The 14,794-nt window shown below is 37.0% G+C and overlaps 1 protein-coding gene across 1 annotated transcript in view; it reads right to left on the minus strand.

The window, feature by feature from the left end:
- LOC139728602 (ryanodine receptor 2-like) overlaps positions 1 to 14,794 on the minus strand; it is a 326,287-nt gene that overhangs the window by 163,621 nt on the left and 147,872 nt on the right. The window contains exons 32-36 of the mRNA XM_071639541.1: positions 14,392 to 14,469; positions 13,518 to 13,576; positions 11,695 to 11,759; positions 2,281 to 2,385; positions 1,107 to 1,223 (exon numbers count right to left, since the gene is read on the minus strand). Of these exons, the coding sequence (XP_071495642.1) occupies positions 1,107 to 1,223; positions 2,281 to 2,385; positions 11,695 to 11,759; positions 13,518 to 13,576; positions 14,392 to 14,469 (424 nt within the window). The remainder of the gene's footprint in view (positions 1 to 1,106; positions 1,224 to 2,280; positions 2,386 to 11,694; positions 11,760 to 13,517; positions 13,577 to 14,391; positions 14,470 to 14,794) is intronic.

Raw genomic sequence — 14,794 nt, forward strand, 5'->3', positions numbered from 1 at the left:
TTTCATATAAGGAATAGAAAGTGTAATTTTTCTTTCTTTCTTCGCCGATTTCGATGAGATTTGATCAATAGATAGCAGTGATCTACAACAAACCCCAGATACAGAACCTACGCAATTGCGCGCGGAGACATTATAACCCTTAAAATAATATTGCTGTAAAACCTATTGAACCTTATCCCCTTTAATGTCGTGTAACTTTTAAAGGAATTGGTGTATTGGAAAGCCGTTTTCACATGATAATAGCTATGACTGGGGGATAATTTTAGGAAATTTCAAATGTTATTTGTAAATGCATATTAGATGTATGGAAAAGAACATTATAACCAAATTCCCTATCTTTCTAGAAAAATGCTAAAAAACATAATTCCTTCCTTAATATTTCATGACAACAACTATTTATCCCATCAAATGGGGTATCAGCTTGTAGGAAATTTAATTCTCTTCAAAATGATACCATTTTTATGGTAATTTGTTATTCCTAACTAAAGTTATTCAAAAATAATCCGTCTCCTAGCAACGGGCGGCGGCCATCTTAGAAATATGCAAATAAGACGCGCGCGCAACCTTTTTTTCCGCTGGCGACAACCGGATTCGGAAAATACAGGTTCTGACGATCTTCGAACATATCGTAGAATTTTGTTTTAGGGGGGGTGCACGGGGACCCTTTCTGGCTGCTAGACTATACATACACATGCCAAGTTCATTACGATACCTCAAACAGTTTTTTAGATACGCTGTCCACAAAATTGATTACAGACGGAAGGACGCTACGACTGAAGGACGGACGGAAGGACGGACGGACAGATGCTACGACGGACGGACGGATGCTACGACGGACGGACGGACAACCCGAAAACATAATGCCTCCGGCGACACTTCGTGGCGGAGGCATAAAAACATGTGCAGGGTTTCCTTTTCCAGGTTTTTTTTTTTTTTTTTGAGGGGGGGGGGGGAGTTATTGCAATGAATACATTTCTTGTTCACGTGGGTGGCTTTGTGATGTCCCGGAAATCTTGTCCATGTATTCAGATTATCAATTATTATTACACTCATTCCTGTGAAGCTATGCTCTCGCTCTCAAAGAAAAAAAGAAAAAGAAAACTCACCTCGTTGGGAAATCCTTGCACTCCACTGGCATGCTGAGCCTCAGGTACTCGGTGGGAAGGTTCTCCACAGAACCACACTTCTTGTGGGATACCTTGAGACAGGGAGGCCCCTCAATACTGTGGTGAGTAAAAACAGAGAAAATTAAACACTAAGAAACATGGGGGGGGGGGTAAGAGGTATAATGGATGGAAACCCCGCTCAATAAAGTCTATAATCATTTGTATACACACACAATGTAGTCTGCTTTCCATCTTTGCATTTTCTCTTGATAATTATCGTACTGTTAATTTCACATTCCCCTGCTTGAGATAAAGACTGCTACCATCCATCCTTCAGCTATCTGACTCTGACTAAAAGGTTTTGAGAAAAGAAGATGAAGAAACAAGTGGAAAGCCAGCTCAATTTGTCATCAAACTAGTATGAAACATTGCACATGAGATGGATATAGTCTGTCATCAATACTTTTATGTATCCCTTGTCCATGCATCAATGTTGCTAATACCACATTAACTGCTGAGGAGAAGAGCACTGCAACTTTTCATCCTTCAGAATATCAAAAATATCAAAATATTCCCATCATCATTAGGATACAGTAATCATCAACACACTCAACAAATATGTTCATTATCAGCATTATTTCTTGGCATCATCTTGGCAATATCATCACAACCATTTCAAATAATTCTAACACCATCATTTTTTATGTTGAAATATTGACTGCAGTCAACATTGTCATTAACAGCCATCATCATCCTTAACGTCATCATCAGTACTGATAAATCTCCATCAAATCCATAACAACCCTCTCTGTTATACTTTCTCCTCCTTTTTCTCCTCCTCCTCATCTTACTTTTCTCTTCATCTTCATCTTCCTCCTCCTCATCTTGCTCCTCCTCCTCCTCCTCCTCCTCCTCCTCATCATCATCATCATCATCATCATCATCATCACCATCATCATCATCATCATCATCATCACCATCATCACCATCATCATCATCATCATCATCATCATCACCATCACCATCACCATCACCATCACCATCACCATCACCATCACCATCACCATCACCATCACCATCACCATCACCATCACCATCACCATCACCATCATCATCATCATCATCATCATCATCATCATCATCATCAGTGCCAGGTCTACTGGATGCTACAAACCCAGCAGGGATCCTAGTGACGATGAGTCTGTCATTTTCATCCTCCACAGACTGGAAGATGGGCTGGCTCTTGGAGTACCACAGCGGCATCGACTTCTTCATGTTCCTGATGAGAAACAAAGCGGTGTAAATTCCAAAATGCAAATCAAGCTCAAATTACTTTATAGAATGTGGAACACAACAGCATTCTAATACAATGGTCTTCTCTATCAAACATCTCCTATGGCACCTGGTTCTACTGTTAACATCTCGTGAATATGCCACACGAGTGTTTCATATTTTCTAGAAGATTGTCACTGTTAGCACCATGAAAATGTGATCTCTTCAGCTTCAATCAAGAATTAACTACGGCAAATCGAGCATACCTAAACAAAGTGGCAGGAAAAAGTCAAGTTTCCTGGTGACTCCAAAGGTACAGTACAGAGCCTGTAGCTTGATACAGCCATTAAAGGTTGTATTATCTATATCACATGCAATCAGTCATATCAACACCTGGTCAAAGTGTTGTAAAATGCAAGGTCACTAAATCTTGCTCCTACATGTGTGATGTAATGTCTCAAACACAGAAGTCATAATCATCTTATACTTTTGGATTTTGCTCATTTGAACACTTGAAGTCTTTGCAACAGCATACAAAAAAAAAAACCACACACACACACCAACTTTTACATGATTATACACATATTACATATTATATGGTTGTACCAGTTGTCTCCATATTGTCAGAGCAGGACATACAGTGACAACAGTTACACTTTTGCTGCTTGGCATATACTTTGTGTATGAACTGGTGATGTGCAAGAGACTGGTTAGATTGTTTCTTAAGAACTGGAATACAGTCTGCAGAATCTTTAATAACACCATCCCTTGTCTGACCAAAAAAAGTATTAAAACAAACTCATAATGAAATCTGATAGTCTGATTCAGAGACACAGGTATTGCGTGCAGAAAGTGTGTTCATTAAAAATAAAAATAGAGCTAAAGAAAAATCAACAGTCCTGCATGAGATCAATATAAAAGAGTATGGTTTATAAAGCAAAGCTTGTAAATGTCTGCATGTGAATATGGTGATGGAGTAAAAAAATAAAATGATAAGAAAATGATAATCAATCTGAAAAAAACAATGGGTACACTGAAGGTGAATGAGCTAAACACACAATGCCTCAGAAAGAAATCTGCTCGTATCTGCTCTTTGATATACTTCCTTTGTCTGAAATATTCTGCTGCATGATGGTGTGAAATGCTTTTTGTAGTGAATGGCCATGTCATTGAAATGGGCTGCTGCATGCAACTGACCTTTCTAAGCATTCAGATCTGAAGTAGACAAAATTCTGAGTTGTCTCTTACTAGCATTCTTAGACAGTTTTCAGAGTAACTTGGGTTGTTCTAATAGTAATTCTGAGCTCTTTTCCAAAAATGTTGCACTGCTATCAATGGACTATTATTGTGTCTTATAATAGACACATCATGAAGGTGTACTACAGTCCAGAGTGTACAAAAAGTATACTAAAACTGCATAAAGATCAATACAGCAAAAGTCAGATTGATGACATCAATGAAAGCAAATGAAATTTCATTGCCAAGAACACAACCATGTTTTAAGTAAGAACACATTTCTTTTAAAAAATGATATGCATGTAGTATACAGTGTTCCTGGGTACTGTATATTTATACAGTTGCAAGAACAAATAGGCACACTAAATGTTTTCTGCAGTGTGCTTACAGGTAATTAGATATTGCTTTACATTTCTGCACTTCACTATCAATGTCGGAAAGCATGCTTTGAGATACACTGTATCATCAACTTCAGCATATTCCCAGATATTTTTTTACCTGCTGACTGAGAATTTCATATTGATACTTTGAAAACAGATAAATCTTGAAATAAAATACAGAGGGGAGAAATATAAAACTGACCATGAACCATGACATTAAACTAATCATTAAATACCTGATATGTGCTTGATTTTAATGATTTAATGATGCATATTTGCTTTATTTGATGTAAGAACACCCTGTCATATACATTTGTATACACCTTGGACTCCTGGGTACAGGCCAAACAGCGTTTTTTTTTTTTTCTTTTTGGTTTTTTTTTGGGGTTTTTTTTGGTTATCAGATGTATCACATGTTATTAAATGCAAATTCAATTTAACCTCACTGGCAAATAGCGTTTGTCAAAAAAAAAATAGAATATTACAATCGGACTTTCTGCCAACGATAACTTTAAAAATAGTGAATCAATCCAAATGCAATTTCAGGATATGAAACTATGACTTATTGTATTACCTACATCTTACAGAAAACCCCATCTGATTTGCTTCAGTGGTCAAAGAGAAATGAGGATCTTTGTAGAGCATGTCAGGAATCCATTCCCTCCAAGTTTTGTCCATTGTGTTCATGGTTTCAAGAGCAACCAAGAGCTGAACTTGGAAGAAATGGACCCATGACATGCTTTACAATGATCCATATTTCTCCGTGACCACTTAACCAAATTGAATGGGGCTTTCTGCTAAATGTAGGTAGGAAGTTATAGTTTCATTTCCTGAAATACCATTCAGATTTTTAAATCATTTTGAAAGTTATCGATGCAGAAATCTGATTGTCTTTTTTTTTTTGGGGGGGGGGCGGAAATGTACTGTACAGCAGAATTTTTTCTTTTGATGAAAGAAGTAAATAATTCTCTTACTGGTGATCGTTTACAAGTTGCTGTATCACAGCTGTAAGTGAGCATGCTACACATACAATATGTGCGATAGTCTATAAAAGTGGAGCTTTTCAAATCACATGGTTTGTATTCACTTGTCAATCGTTTGCGTGCAGATTAAACAATCCTACATGCTACTAATGAAATAGAAACCATTCCCTGGTATGATATCATCATGCACTGTCTGGCAACGAAACAGAAAATGAAATCTAAGTAAAAAAATCTGATGATCAAATATTTCCACTACTTTCTGATCTTTTTCATCTAAAGTATCATAATATACATGTACCTGACACACTGTGCTGAAGAGGGAGAACATTTCTAAACATTGAAACTGATGATTTCAAATCTCTATAGATCTTAGCACAAAAACAACAACAAACAAAAGAGAATACATACTTGAACATACAGTGTGCATGTACCTAAACTGATCTTTTCAAAGTATACCACACAGATACAACTTGGTGGATTTTCAGGACCAACTGGCCAGTCAATTAAAGTGTTTGATGAACCTACGGGGCTCCCTGCTATAAGAGCAGAGGCACCCTTTTGTATCTATAATTTTTTTTCCAACCTTCAATCACAAAAATGCACAATTATACTATTTATTCTTGCCATTGCACTGTGGATATTTATCTTTTTATTCCTTTATTTTTTTGATGAGCCATGTTCTGTGCATTTTTGAGAGAGCTATCCTAGAGTAAGGTAGCGTTTCAACTTTTAGTATGCAGTTGCATTGCAATGTGCATTTCAGATATAAACAAGTGATATTTACATCACAGCTTCCACAACTAACAGGCTGAAGCTATGTTGGAAACTATCATTTTGTGCAATTACAGTTGGCATTTTATAGCAAAAAATGTGTGGCAGAAGAACATTGACCTATCTGTCAGACATACTCCAAGACAAAGCTATGTTCATATCCATCCACAATCACCTCTGATTGTATGCCCCCTAAAATCCATAACAACTTCATAATTTTCACTGTGTTCATACAGTATCTGACCTGAAGATCAGAGTATAAAGGAAAATAAAAGTGATAAAAACCAAAGTGAAGTGCTATTACTACTATAACAAAATTAGGAGAGAGAATGAATTTTATCAACCCTAAAAAGTTGCGAAAACATGATACTCTGTCATTTGTGTAAAGTTTAAACTGTCAGAATGACCCCCCCCCAAAAAAAAACACAAACAAACAAACAAACAATCTGAAGAACTGATACAAAGAAACCCTCGATGCCATTTCATAATGCTGAGAAAATGAAAGCTTAAGTTGAATGAATGGCCAAAAAAAATCAAAATGAATAAATAAAACGTTTTTGCTCTTTAATCAGAAGAATGAGAAAAAGTGAGATCCAAAAGCCAAAACTTCCAATAAATTATCTTTTCTTTTATTACTAAAGTGACAAAGAAATGATTCTTCGAGTTGTGAAAAAAAAAAATCAGCCTTTTTGAGATCTTTCAGACAGCATGCCAAAAGGTCCCATAAAAGTATTCTGATCTGGCAGGTAGCAGAGGATCCTGATCTGTGATTCACTGTACAAAAGAAACATGCACATCCTAACAAGAAAATGATATCGCATGAATGATGTGATAAAAATGCAACAGATCAGTAAGAACTTGAGAGAAACTGGACAAATACAAGTGTATCAAGGACAAAGTAATTATTATCTATCATCAACCAACAACTCGGAAGCACCGATATTACACCTGGAAAGACTTGTCATGGTTGTATGACTGTGACACAATTTCTGTGACTTTCCTTACATTTTGATTTGAGTGTACAATGTTACTAATTTCATATTTTCTCCTCAGACAGATGTTTTTCCTGATAACACTCCACCTTTATGACGGACATTATGTTGTTTGACAATGCCAAGAGAGAGGATATTGACTTCTTCTTACAAACATGGGGGGCATGTATTTCTTCCTCCTCTTCTTCTTCTTCTTCTTCTTCTTCTTCTTCTTCTTCTTCTTCTTCTTCTTCTTCTTCTTCTTCTTCTTCTTCTTCTTCTTCTTCTTCTTCTTCTTCTTCTCCTCCTTCTTCTTCCTCCTCCTCCTCCTCCTCCTTTTCTTCTTCTTCTCTCTGTGTACTACATGGTTACATATTTCTTCACAAGCAACAAAACATATGAAGATAATGTCTACTTCTGGTTTCCCAGAAGCTATCACAAAAAACAAAACAAAACTAAATTGCATTCAAGCAGTCACAGAGCTTGTTTGCTATGTACCTGATTTTGATTTTGCTCTGAATTACCGTACCCTGTTGACTCACTCTTACACTTTGCTGACTTAGATCATTTAATCATACAGGTGCCCCCTGCAATGTCATGATCAAATTTCAATGTAGGCAAAGCAAGCCCCCAAAACAACAACAAAAAACATCTCATTTCAGTTTAATACTGGTTGATTGATTGATTGATTGATATATGCTTAACGACACTATCAACACGTTTAGTGTTATTTAAGTGTCGAATAGTTTAGCTAACGTTTAAATCTAAGTTCATACACAGTTTTAACATGCACAGTAAAAATAATGGGCATCTCAATCATAATAAATAAAATTTATCGAGAAGATTTCGGACACCATTTTGTAGCTGCTATTGAAAGACATTTTTATGATGACCTTGACTTTGTGCAATGTTCCACCAAGACCATCTAAAAGTGCCATATTTCCATGCAGCAGTACTGGCATATTTTGTTTGTTAAGGGAATTTCTAAGAGATGTTAGATTCAAATATCCCTTAGCCTCGAGTGAGAAACTAACAAGGAACCAATGATATTAAGTATCTACATTGTAGCACAGCATAACAAAAAATAAATAAATAATGACTAAGAAGACGTGTTGGTGAATGTGATGTCACTAGCATCTATTGAAAGTGGTGACAGGATGGACTATGGACAAATGAGCAGCTTTGAACTTAAAAAGAAAAAAAAGAAGAGCACTGAAAGTGAATCTTGGTTTTTATGTAAAAAAAAAACCCCAAAAGAACAAAAAAACAAAAACATGCAATGCTTTGACAAGCTTTGCTTTGCAAGGTTAAATAAATGGAACAAAGAACAAAACAAAAAAGAAATAAAGCATAAGTGGATTCTTGTTTACTGAACAGAGGCCGAAAGGTAATCAATTTCATAGTCAAACAGGACCCCCACCTTTGTTTTTTAAACAGCGGCAGTTGTTACTTTTCTCATTACATTTTCATCTCTCAGTAATTTGAGGCTTTCTATTATTGGGACCAGATATGAAAGCATAATAGTACAAATTTTGTATCTAAATACTCATCACTGGCAGTTTTGATCTTGATCTTGTACAGCTTGTGAGAACTGCTCTGCTCGTAACCAAAAATATTTGGGAAATACAATTCTACCTCCTATAATTAAACTTCTTCTTTAAAAAGAAATCTCAATTAGCTAAAGAAAGGAAACTGTTAATCTTACGATCAATGCAACAACCAGGGTCTTGGTATTTCAATAAAATGATACAAATTCTCTAACAATCTTTAACACCTGTCAAATGGTCAAATTGTATTATTGCAAACTTTCCTCTTTCCAATTGTTTTTAAAAATTGCTCTTTTACAATAGCAACAGCAGCAGGAAGAAAAGCAAATGTACTGATATTGAAGCGCTGAAGCAAATGTGGCACAGAGCTTTGGGGATAATTGAGGGGTGCTAGCTGTCTAATATGCTCCTTGCTACTTTCTCTTTTCTACATGAAAGCACAAGTGTGACAAAACAATGACTGGAACTGTGATTCTGCCAAAGCGGATGTCTAAAGAAGTTCTCCACGGATTGAACACAGCCAATAAAGTTAGATACAAATACATACACACATACCGAGCATAACAATTGCTGCACATCGCAGAACCAGTTTAAATTAGGGTAGCAGAGTTTTAAAAAAAAAAGAGGGAGGTAGAGAGTGAGAGAGAGAAAGGGGGAGAGATACGAAAAATTGAGAATAGGCATCAGTTGATCACAGCAAACAACATTCCATTATTTCCTTGTAAAAGGTACACTTCCATACTTTCCTTTCAGAGAAACACAAAAATATTCTTTTTCCTTTTTTTTTTCAGTCTTTCATATTTCATAAACTGGTGTTCCAGCGGCATATTCTATTCTTCTCTCTCTCTCTCTCTCTCTTCTTTCAAGCCACAAACTTCCCTGGATGAAGTTCTCCTATAATGATGTCAATGTTTTCTAGCTTCCAGATCTCACCCCACAGAATCTTCCTGTCTATTTTACCAGGTAAAAATATCTAACTGCATTTCATATCTCCCTCCTATACTATTTCTAGTTAATTGAACTCTGTTAGAATTATGAAGTGTGACGAAAAAAAAAAAATGTATAATTGACAAACAAAAGAGTCATGTAAAAATTTTTGCTCACTCTGAATGCAAAATAAAACAAAAGCAGACAAAAATCCCCTACCAGAGCTACATGCACTGTTAATTATTCATCTTCTCCATCTACAATTTTTGATAACTTCTGAAATAAAATGTAACTACCAGATTCAAGATTGCAATTCATTACACAAATCAAAACTTGTCTTTAAGAATCAAATAAACAGGAAAATAATATGAAAACCAAAAATCCTCAATTCTCAACTTCACAGTAGCACAGCAATCATGCACTTGGCGGGCAAGCCTCACTGAAAATTTTGTGGGATTGACATCACAATGAATTTCTGCTAGCATCCACAATGTTACAATGATCAAATATTTTGGTAGTTTGTTACTATGGAAACAGGAGAGGATTCTCCACACAAGTAGGGATCACCACTTTCATCTCAAAGTAATCATCCCTGTATCTAACACCTTTGTGATCTTTCATGCCAAAACACTTTTCTCGAAAGAAGAGATGGGCAATTACCTTTTAAGTTACCATGGCAAATGTAAACACTAAACTACAGTACATCAAGAAGAGTATGACAACCAAAAAAACCGGTTTGCAGACTGACCATTATGCTTTCTTATACAGATTGCAACAATACTTCGTCTTTTTTAACAGACAGTCTAATTAAGGAGAAAGCCACAGATTTTGAAACAAAGCACTGAAAACCCTTGTGTTTGGAGAAACAAGCATTATTGAGGTCACTCACAATGCAATTTGATATAACGAATTAAAAAAAAAAATAGAGGGAAATGTTGAATTAGGATCAATAAGAACAAAGGAAGGTTACAGCTTGATAGGTTAATGTAGGATTTTTGAGGCTACACAAAATCAGTATGCCGGTCTCCATAGTGATAAACATAATCTACAAAGAGCATAACAAGCATGCAGGGTTTAAGTTCAGATAAGCTTCAGAAGGACGCTATCACTCCATTGGGTCTTTACAGTGCTGACATCCTTGTAGCACTCAACTGACAATGGGTTTAGAATATTCAAAGCCATTTGGTAAACACTCAGTCTTTGAAATCTTTGCAAGGCACAGCATTTCTTTTTTTCTTGGGAGGGGGGAAGATACACTGTCGTAACACACACATCAGGATTTGGTTAATCTGCTATGCCATGATGAATATGAGGGATGGCAACATTCTCAAATTCTTCTTGTAAACAATTATGGAGCTCTAATAAGAGGCACTTTGGTCACTCTTTGTCTGTCATTACAAGATGAGTTACCCCCTCAAAAAAAAATGGTATTCAGTCTCAGAGTTGATCTAAGGAAATGCTAGCTCACTTAAGACAGCATGGAGAACAATTACAGCCCAAGTTTTCAATAATAAAAACAAACTAAAAGACACAAAAAGAGGGCAGGAAAATATAGGGGAAAAAAAGTTAGTATAACATCAACAGGAAGACTGAATTTGGCATCATTGCAAATAAGAAGCCACCCAAACGTGGGATTTCAAAGACAGATTTGCAAGAGTAATATCCCAATTTCCCGGGACTGGACTTTGCAAATTATTTTTGGGACATCCTCAGCCTTGGAATGCTTGTTTCTCCACATGGGGAATGCAACACGTTTGCAGAACAATGAGCTTAATGTTTGAATACTTTTTCTGTCCTGTCTCTTCTTATCTCTTTTTCTTAATTCTCAATTGCCAAAGCAAATGGGCAGAATCACAACAGAAATTAACATGGTACACACACACTAAAAAACAAGTACGCATTTGTGTTTTTCATTTGTAAACAATGACAGGACATTTGTATCTCATTAGACAAAAACACACTTGCATGTAGAATGTTCTATATGCCTATACAAATAAAAAGTCCCATCAGCAGAAGTCTTGATGTTTATAGACTGGCAACTAAAACATGGACTCACAAGGCAAAATGATATTAGTTGTTTGAATAGTTTGTAACACTACAATGTAGGTTGTGGTCATGTCATATCGAAAGGAAAAGAGTTAGGTTAAGTTATATTCACCTCCTTTCACCATGCAGGAGGGGAGGGGGGGGGGGGGGGAGAAAAACAACCTTTCGGAGTATAACTCCTCGTCACACATTGTACTGTGCAACACCTCATACTAGTACAAGAAGTATACATTGTTTTTCTTATGGGACAGACGAACAACCAATACATGCACGTTGTACAAGATTGCAGTAGTCCCTCATTGCAGTTTTGAAAGCTGTGACTGCTGTAACAATATGGGGTTCGGGGTTTCTGTGTTTGTTTTTGTTTTCTAAAATAACTGGTCAGATCTTCCTGCAAAATGAAACTAATGATGCATCATTGTACAGTGTATACATGCACATGTCAATATACTTACACACAGAAGGGTTCATAGCCTTCTTGGAGACCACACACAGTAAAGTATTTCAGATCATTCACATCCTGTTCAAAATAGAGAGAGAAAAAAATGTGATTAAAGAAAATAACTACCGTAAAGTTCCGTGTATAAGACGCACCCGTGTATAAGACGCACCCCTACTTTCGGACCTAAGATTAAAAAAAAAAAAAATTCCACGCAAATATTGCGTGTGTCATACATATTTTTTCAGCTCAAAATTTCCCTAGAAATGCAGCATGTATTTGCTCTATTTTTCGTTTCCTTTTATACTTTCTTTTAACGGTATTCATCGGACATCGGCAAAATATGGAAGACGCAAAATGCGAGACTTGTCTCGGTACTCACTTGCAATTGTTTCGCCTTTCAATCATGGTACATGTGTCATGCACATCGTACTCATGAGTGTACAGTACGATCTTTGCTGTCATACATGGCAGAGGGTGTCTCGCGTATTGACGCATGTCAGACTGGAAGGTTCATCACGAAAAATAAGAAAAACATCAACAAGTGTAGCAGAGGGATCATACGGCGAGACGTACGGTGCGTACGGTAATTACACTCACTGTTGTTTCGCCCGGAGGGATTACCAGTGACATGTGTGTCTCTTGTACCATGCTTGTATGCACAGTGCTAGCCTTTTGCACAAGGCAGCTTGCTATAATTTCAGCACACGCACACAGAGAGCAATGGACTTGCACACACAGCGCGCAACGGGCAAGCGCGTTACGATCCGATCGCTGTGTGCACGCGAGTCCTTTGCAAAAGTCTCTCTAGCTCTGCAGCAGCTGCTGCCTTTGCCAAAGGCTTGCTAGCTAGCTAGCTAGCTACAGTGTAGCAATGCTATCCTAGCTGGCCTCGTGAAATGAAGAGCAAACGAACGACACGGATATGCATGCATGCTTCACACATCGTTCATATTTACGGTGACATAGTGTCGATCCTACTCCGTATTTTACAGCTTTTGTCTATGGCCATATTGATACTAGTACATTGATAGGTTTTACGGTATTGGTAATTTAGTAATGATACCTGTACATCGCGTATTCCAGCTACTAGGTTGGCTGTTGGTAGCTTGGTAGACTGACATCGGTAGCATACAGCAGTGCTGTAGTGTTACAGCTGTTGTCTATGGCCAGATTGACACATCGTTACTGCACAAGGCCGATCGTAAGTTAATCTCGTATTTGTAGCTTTTGTGTGTGTCCCGATTGAAAGATCGCTCATTTATCCGTAAGTTTTAGTGATTGCTTACCTTCCAAACGTCGATGGGCATACATGTCCCCAAGTTGGCCTTATAAAATTGGGTGTACATGACGGATTTTTTTCCGTGATTCGACTGTACCCGTGTATACGACGCACCCCCGATTTTCAATGTTTTCTGACGAAAAAATAGTGCGTCTTATACACGGAACTTTACGGTATACATTTTACCTTAAAGAAGACAAAATGTCACCTACAGTATATGCTAGAGCACACCATACAGTTAACACTTTCTCCTGAAAAGAACAAGATTATTGCACCACAAAATCTGGTGAGTACCTAATGCTATTTTCTCTACATTGAACTACAAGGTGTAAGAAGTTGTGCTTGAACATTTCAATTTGAGTAAAATGAATGCACAGACTAAAAGTCTACAAATGGCAACATCACCTCATGGTAAAGTATAGGGGATAAATACACAAGCATTTTTTTTTCCGGCCCACCCTCAGTCACATGATGTCGTCAATGAATTGTGAAAGGCATCATGACACATTTAGCTCTATGGCTCTGACCATATGAAATGTCTGCGGTCAATCACTCACCTGGCCAAAGTGGAGTTGCCCTTTCTCACCAGCACCAAGCATGCATACAGGAACAAACCCTGCAAGAAAACAAATACAAGCATACTTGACAAAAGCCACTCAAAAATTATCCGCACATTTGGACCCAGTGTTTCACTGCCGAATCCCCCTCACAGCTGATTATATCTGACCCTTAGAGGGATTTTTCTACAAATAAATAAATTACATAATTGATTAAAAAATGTGTGTATCTGGTGACTGGCTGTCTTACTTCTTCTCTGGTAGATTTATAGTAGTTAAAGAGGGACAAATGATGTATATTTTATCATTATCAGAATATTGATGTTAGTCAAATCTAAACAGGCTTTTGTGGTAACTTATATCACGTGTGGAATGCAGGTACAATTGTATTAAACTGGTGATGTACTGTATACGCCGAATATTTCACGAGGGTTTTATTTTTGCGAATTTCGCGAGTCAATTGCTATTCGTGAAATTAAAGACAAGCGAAAATATTAACTCTGATCCCGACGTGAATGTGACGTACGCGTGTACACTTCTCCGTTCAATACAGGCCTCCACGATCGCGAATTTAACCACTCGCGAAATTGTCGGGAAGTCCCGATTCGCGAAAATTTAGACTCGCAAAATATATGGCGTATACAGTATATGATGCAGAAGAAAATCGCAAAAGAGTTTAAAAAACATCTGTATACTTTTGACGCTAAAGCAGTATGAACACTGCATACAAGGCATCCTAGCAACAACATAAAATATTCCTTCATTTTTTCGATATCTGAGGCTTGCTTACAAAGCTACTACATATTCTACGATAAAAGGTGCATATATTTTCCACAGATTATAATTCTTTCATGTAATGTCAAGTTTGCCTCACCTTCCCCAACTTCAATGTCCTGAAATGCCATCTCACATCCAATGGGGTCACTCAGAAATTCCCCATTCATGGTGAAACCTGTTTGACAATAAGATGAAAACAAAAATTTCAATAGTTTGAGCATACTTCAACAACAATTATCTTTTTGACAAAAGTGTTAAAGTGAAAAGGCATGAGCATTCTCCTCAGCATCATAACCTCTTCAAACATGTTCTGAAATGATGACATACATGTAAACACAGTAGATTTTTTCATATGCCAAATTAGTAGAAGAGTAATGATGGAAAATGGTAATCTTGGTACTTTAAATGACACAAACAAAACTGGTGAGTAGTCTTAATCACTTCCAGATATAAATACCAAATTTCTCTTTCCTGGACTATTTTTATGTTGGTACATCATC

This window comes from Diadema antillarum, unplaced genomic scaffold (assembly GCF_040938485.1).
Source record: "Diadema antillarum isolate AM-2024a unplaced genomic scaffold, OU_Dant_1.0 seq00000187_RagTag, whole genome shotgun sequence".
NCBI lineage: Eukaryota > Metazoa > Echinodermata > Echinoidea > Diadematoida > Diadematidae > Diadema > Diadema antillarum.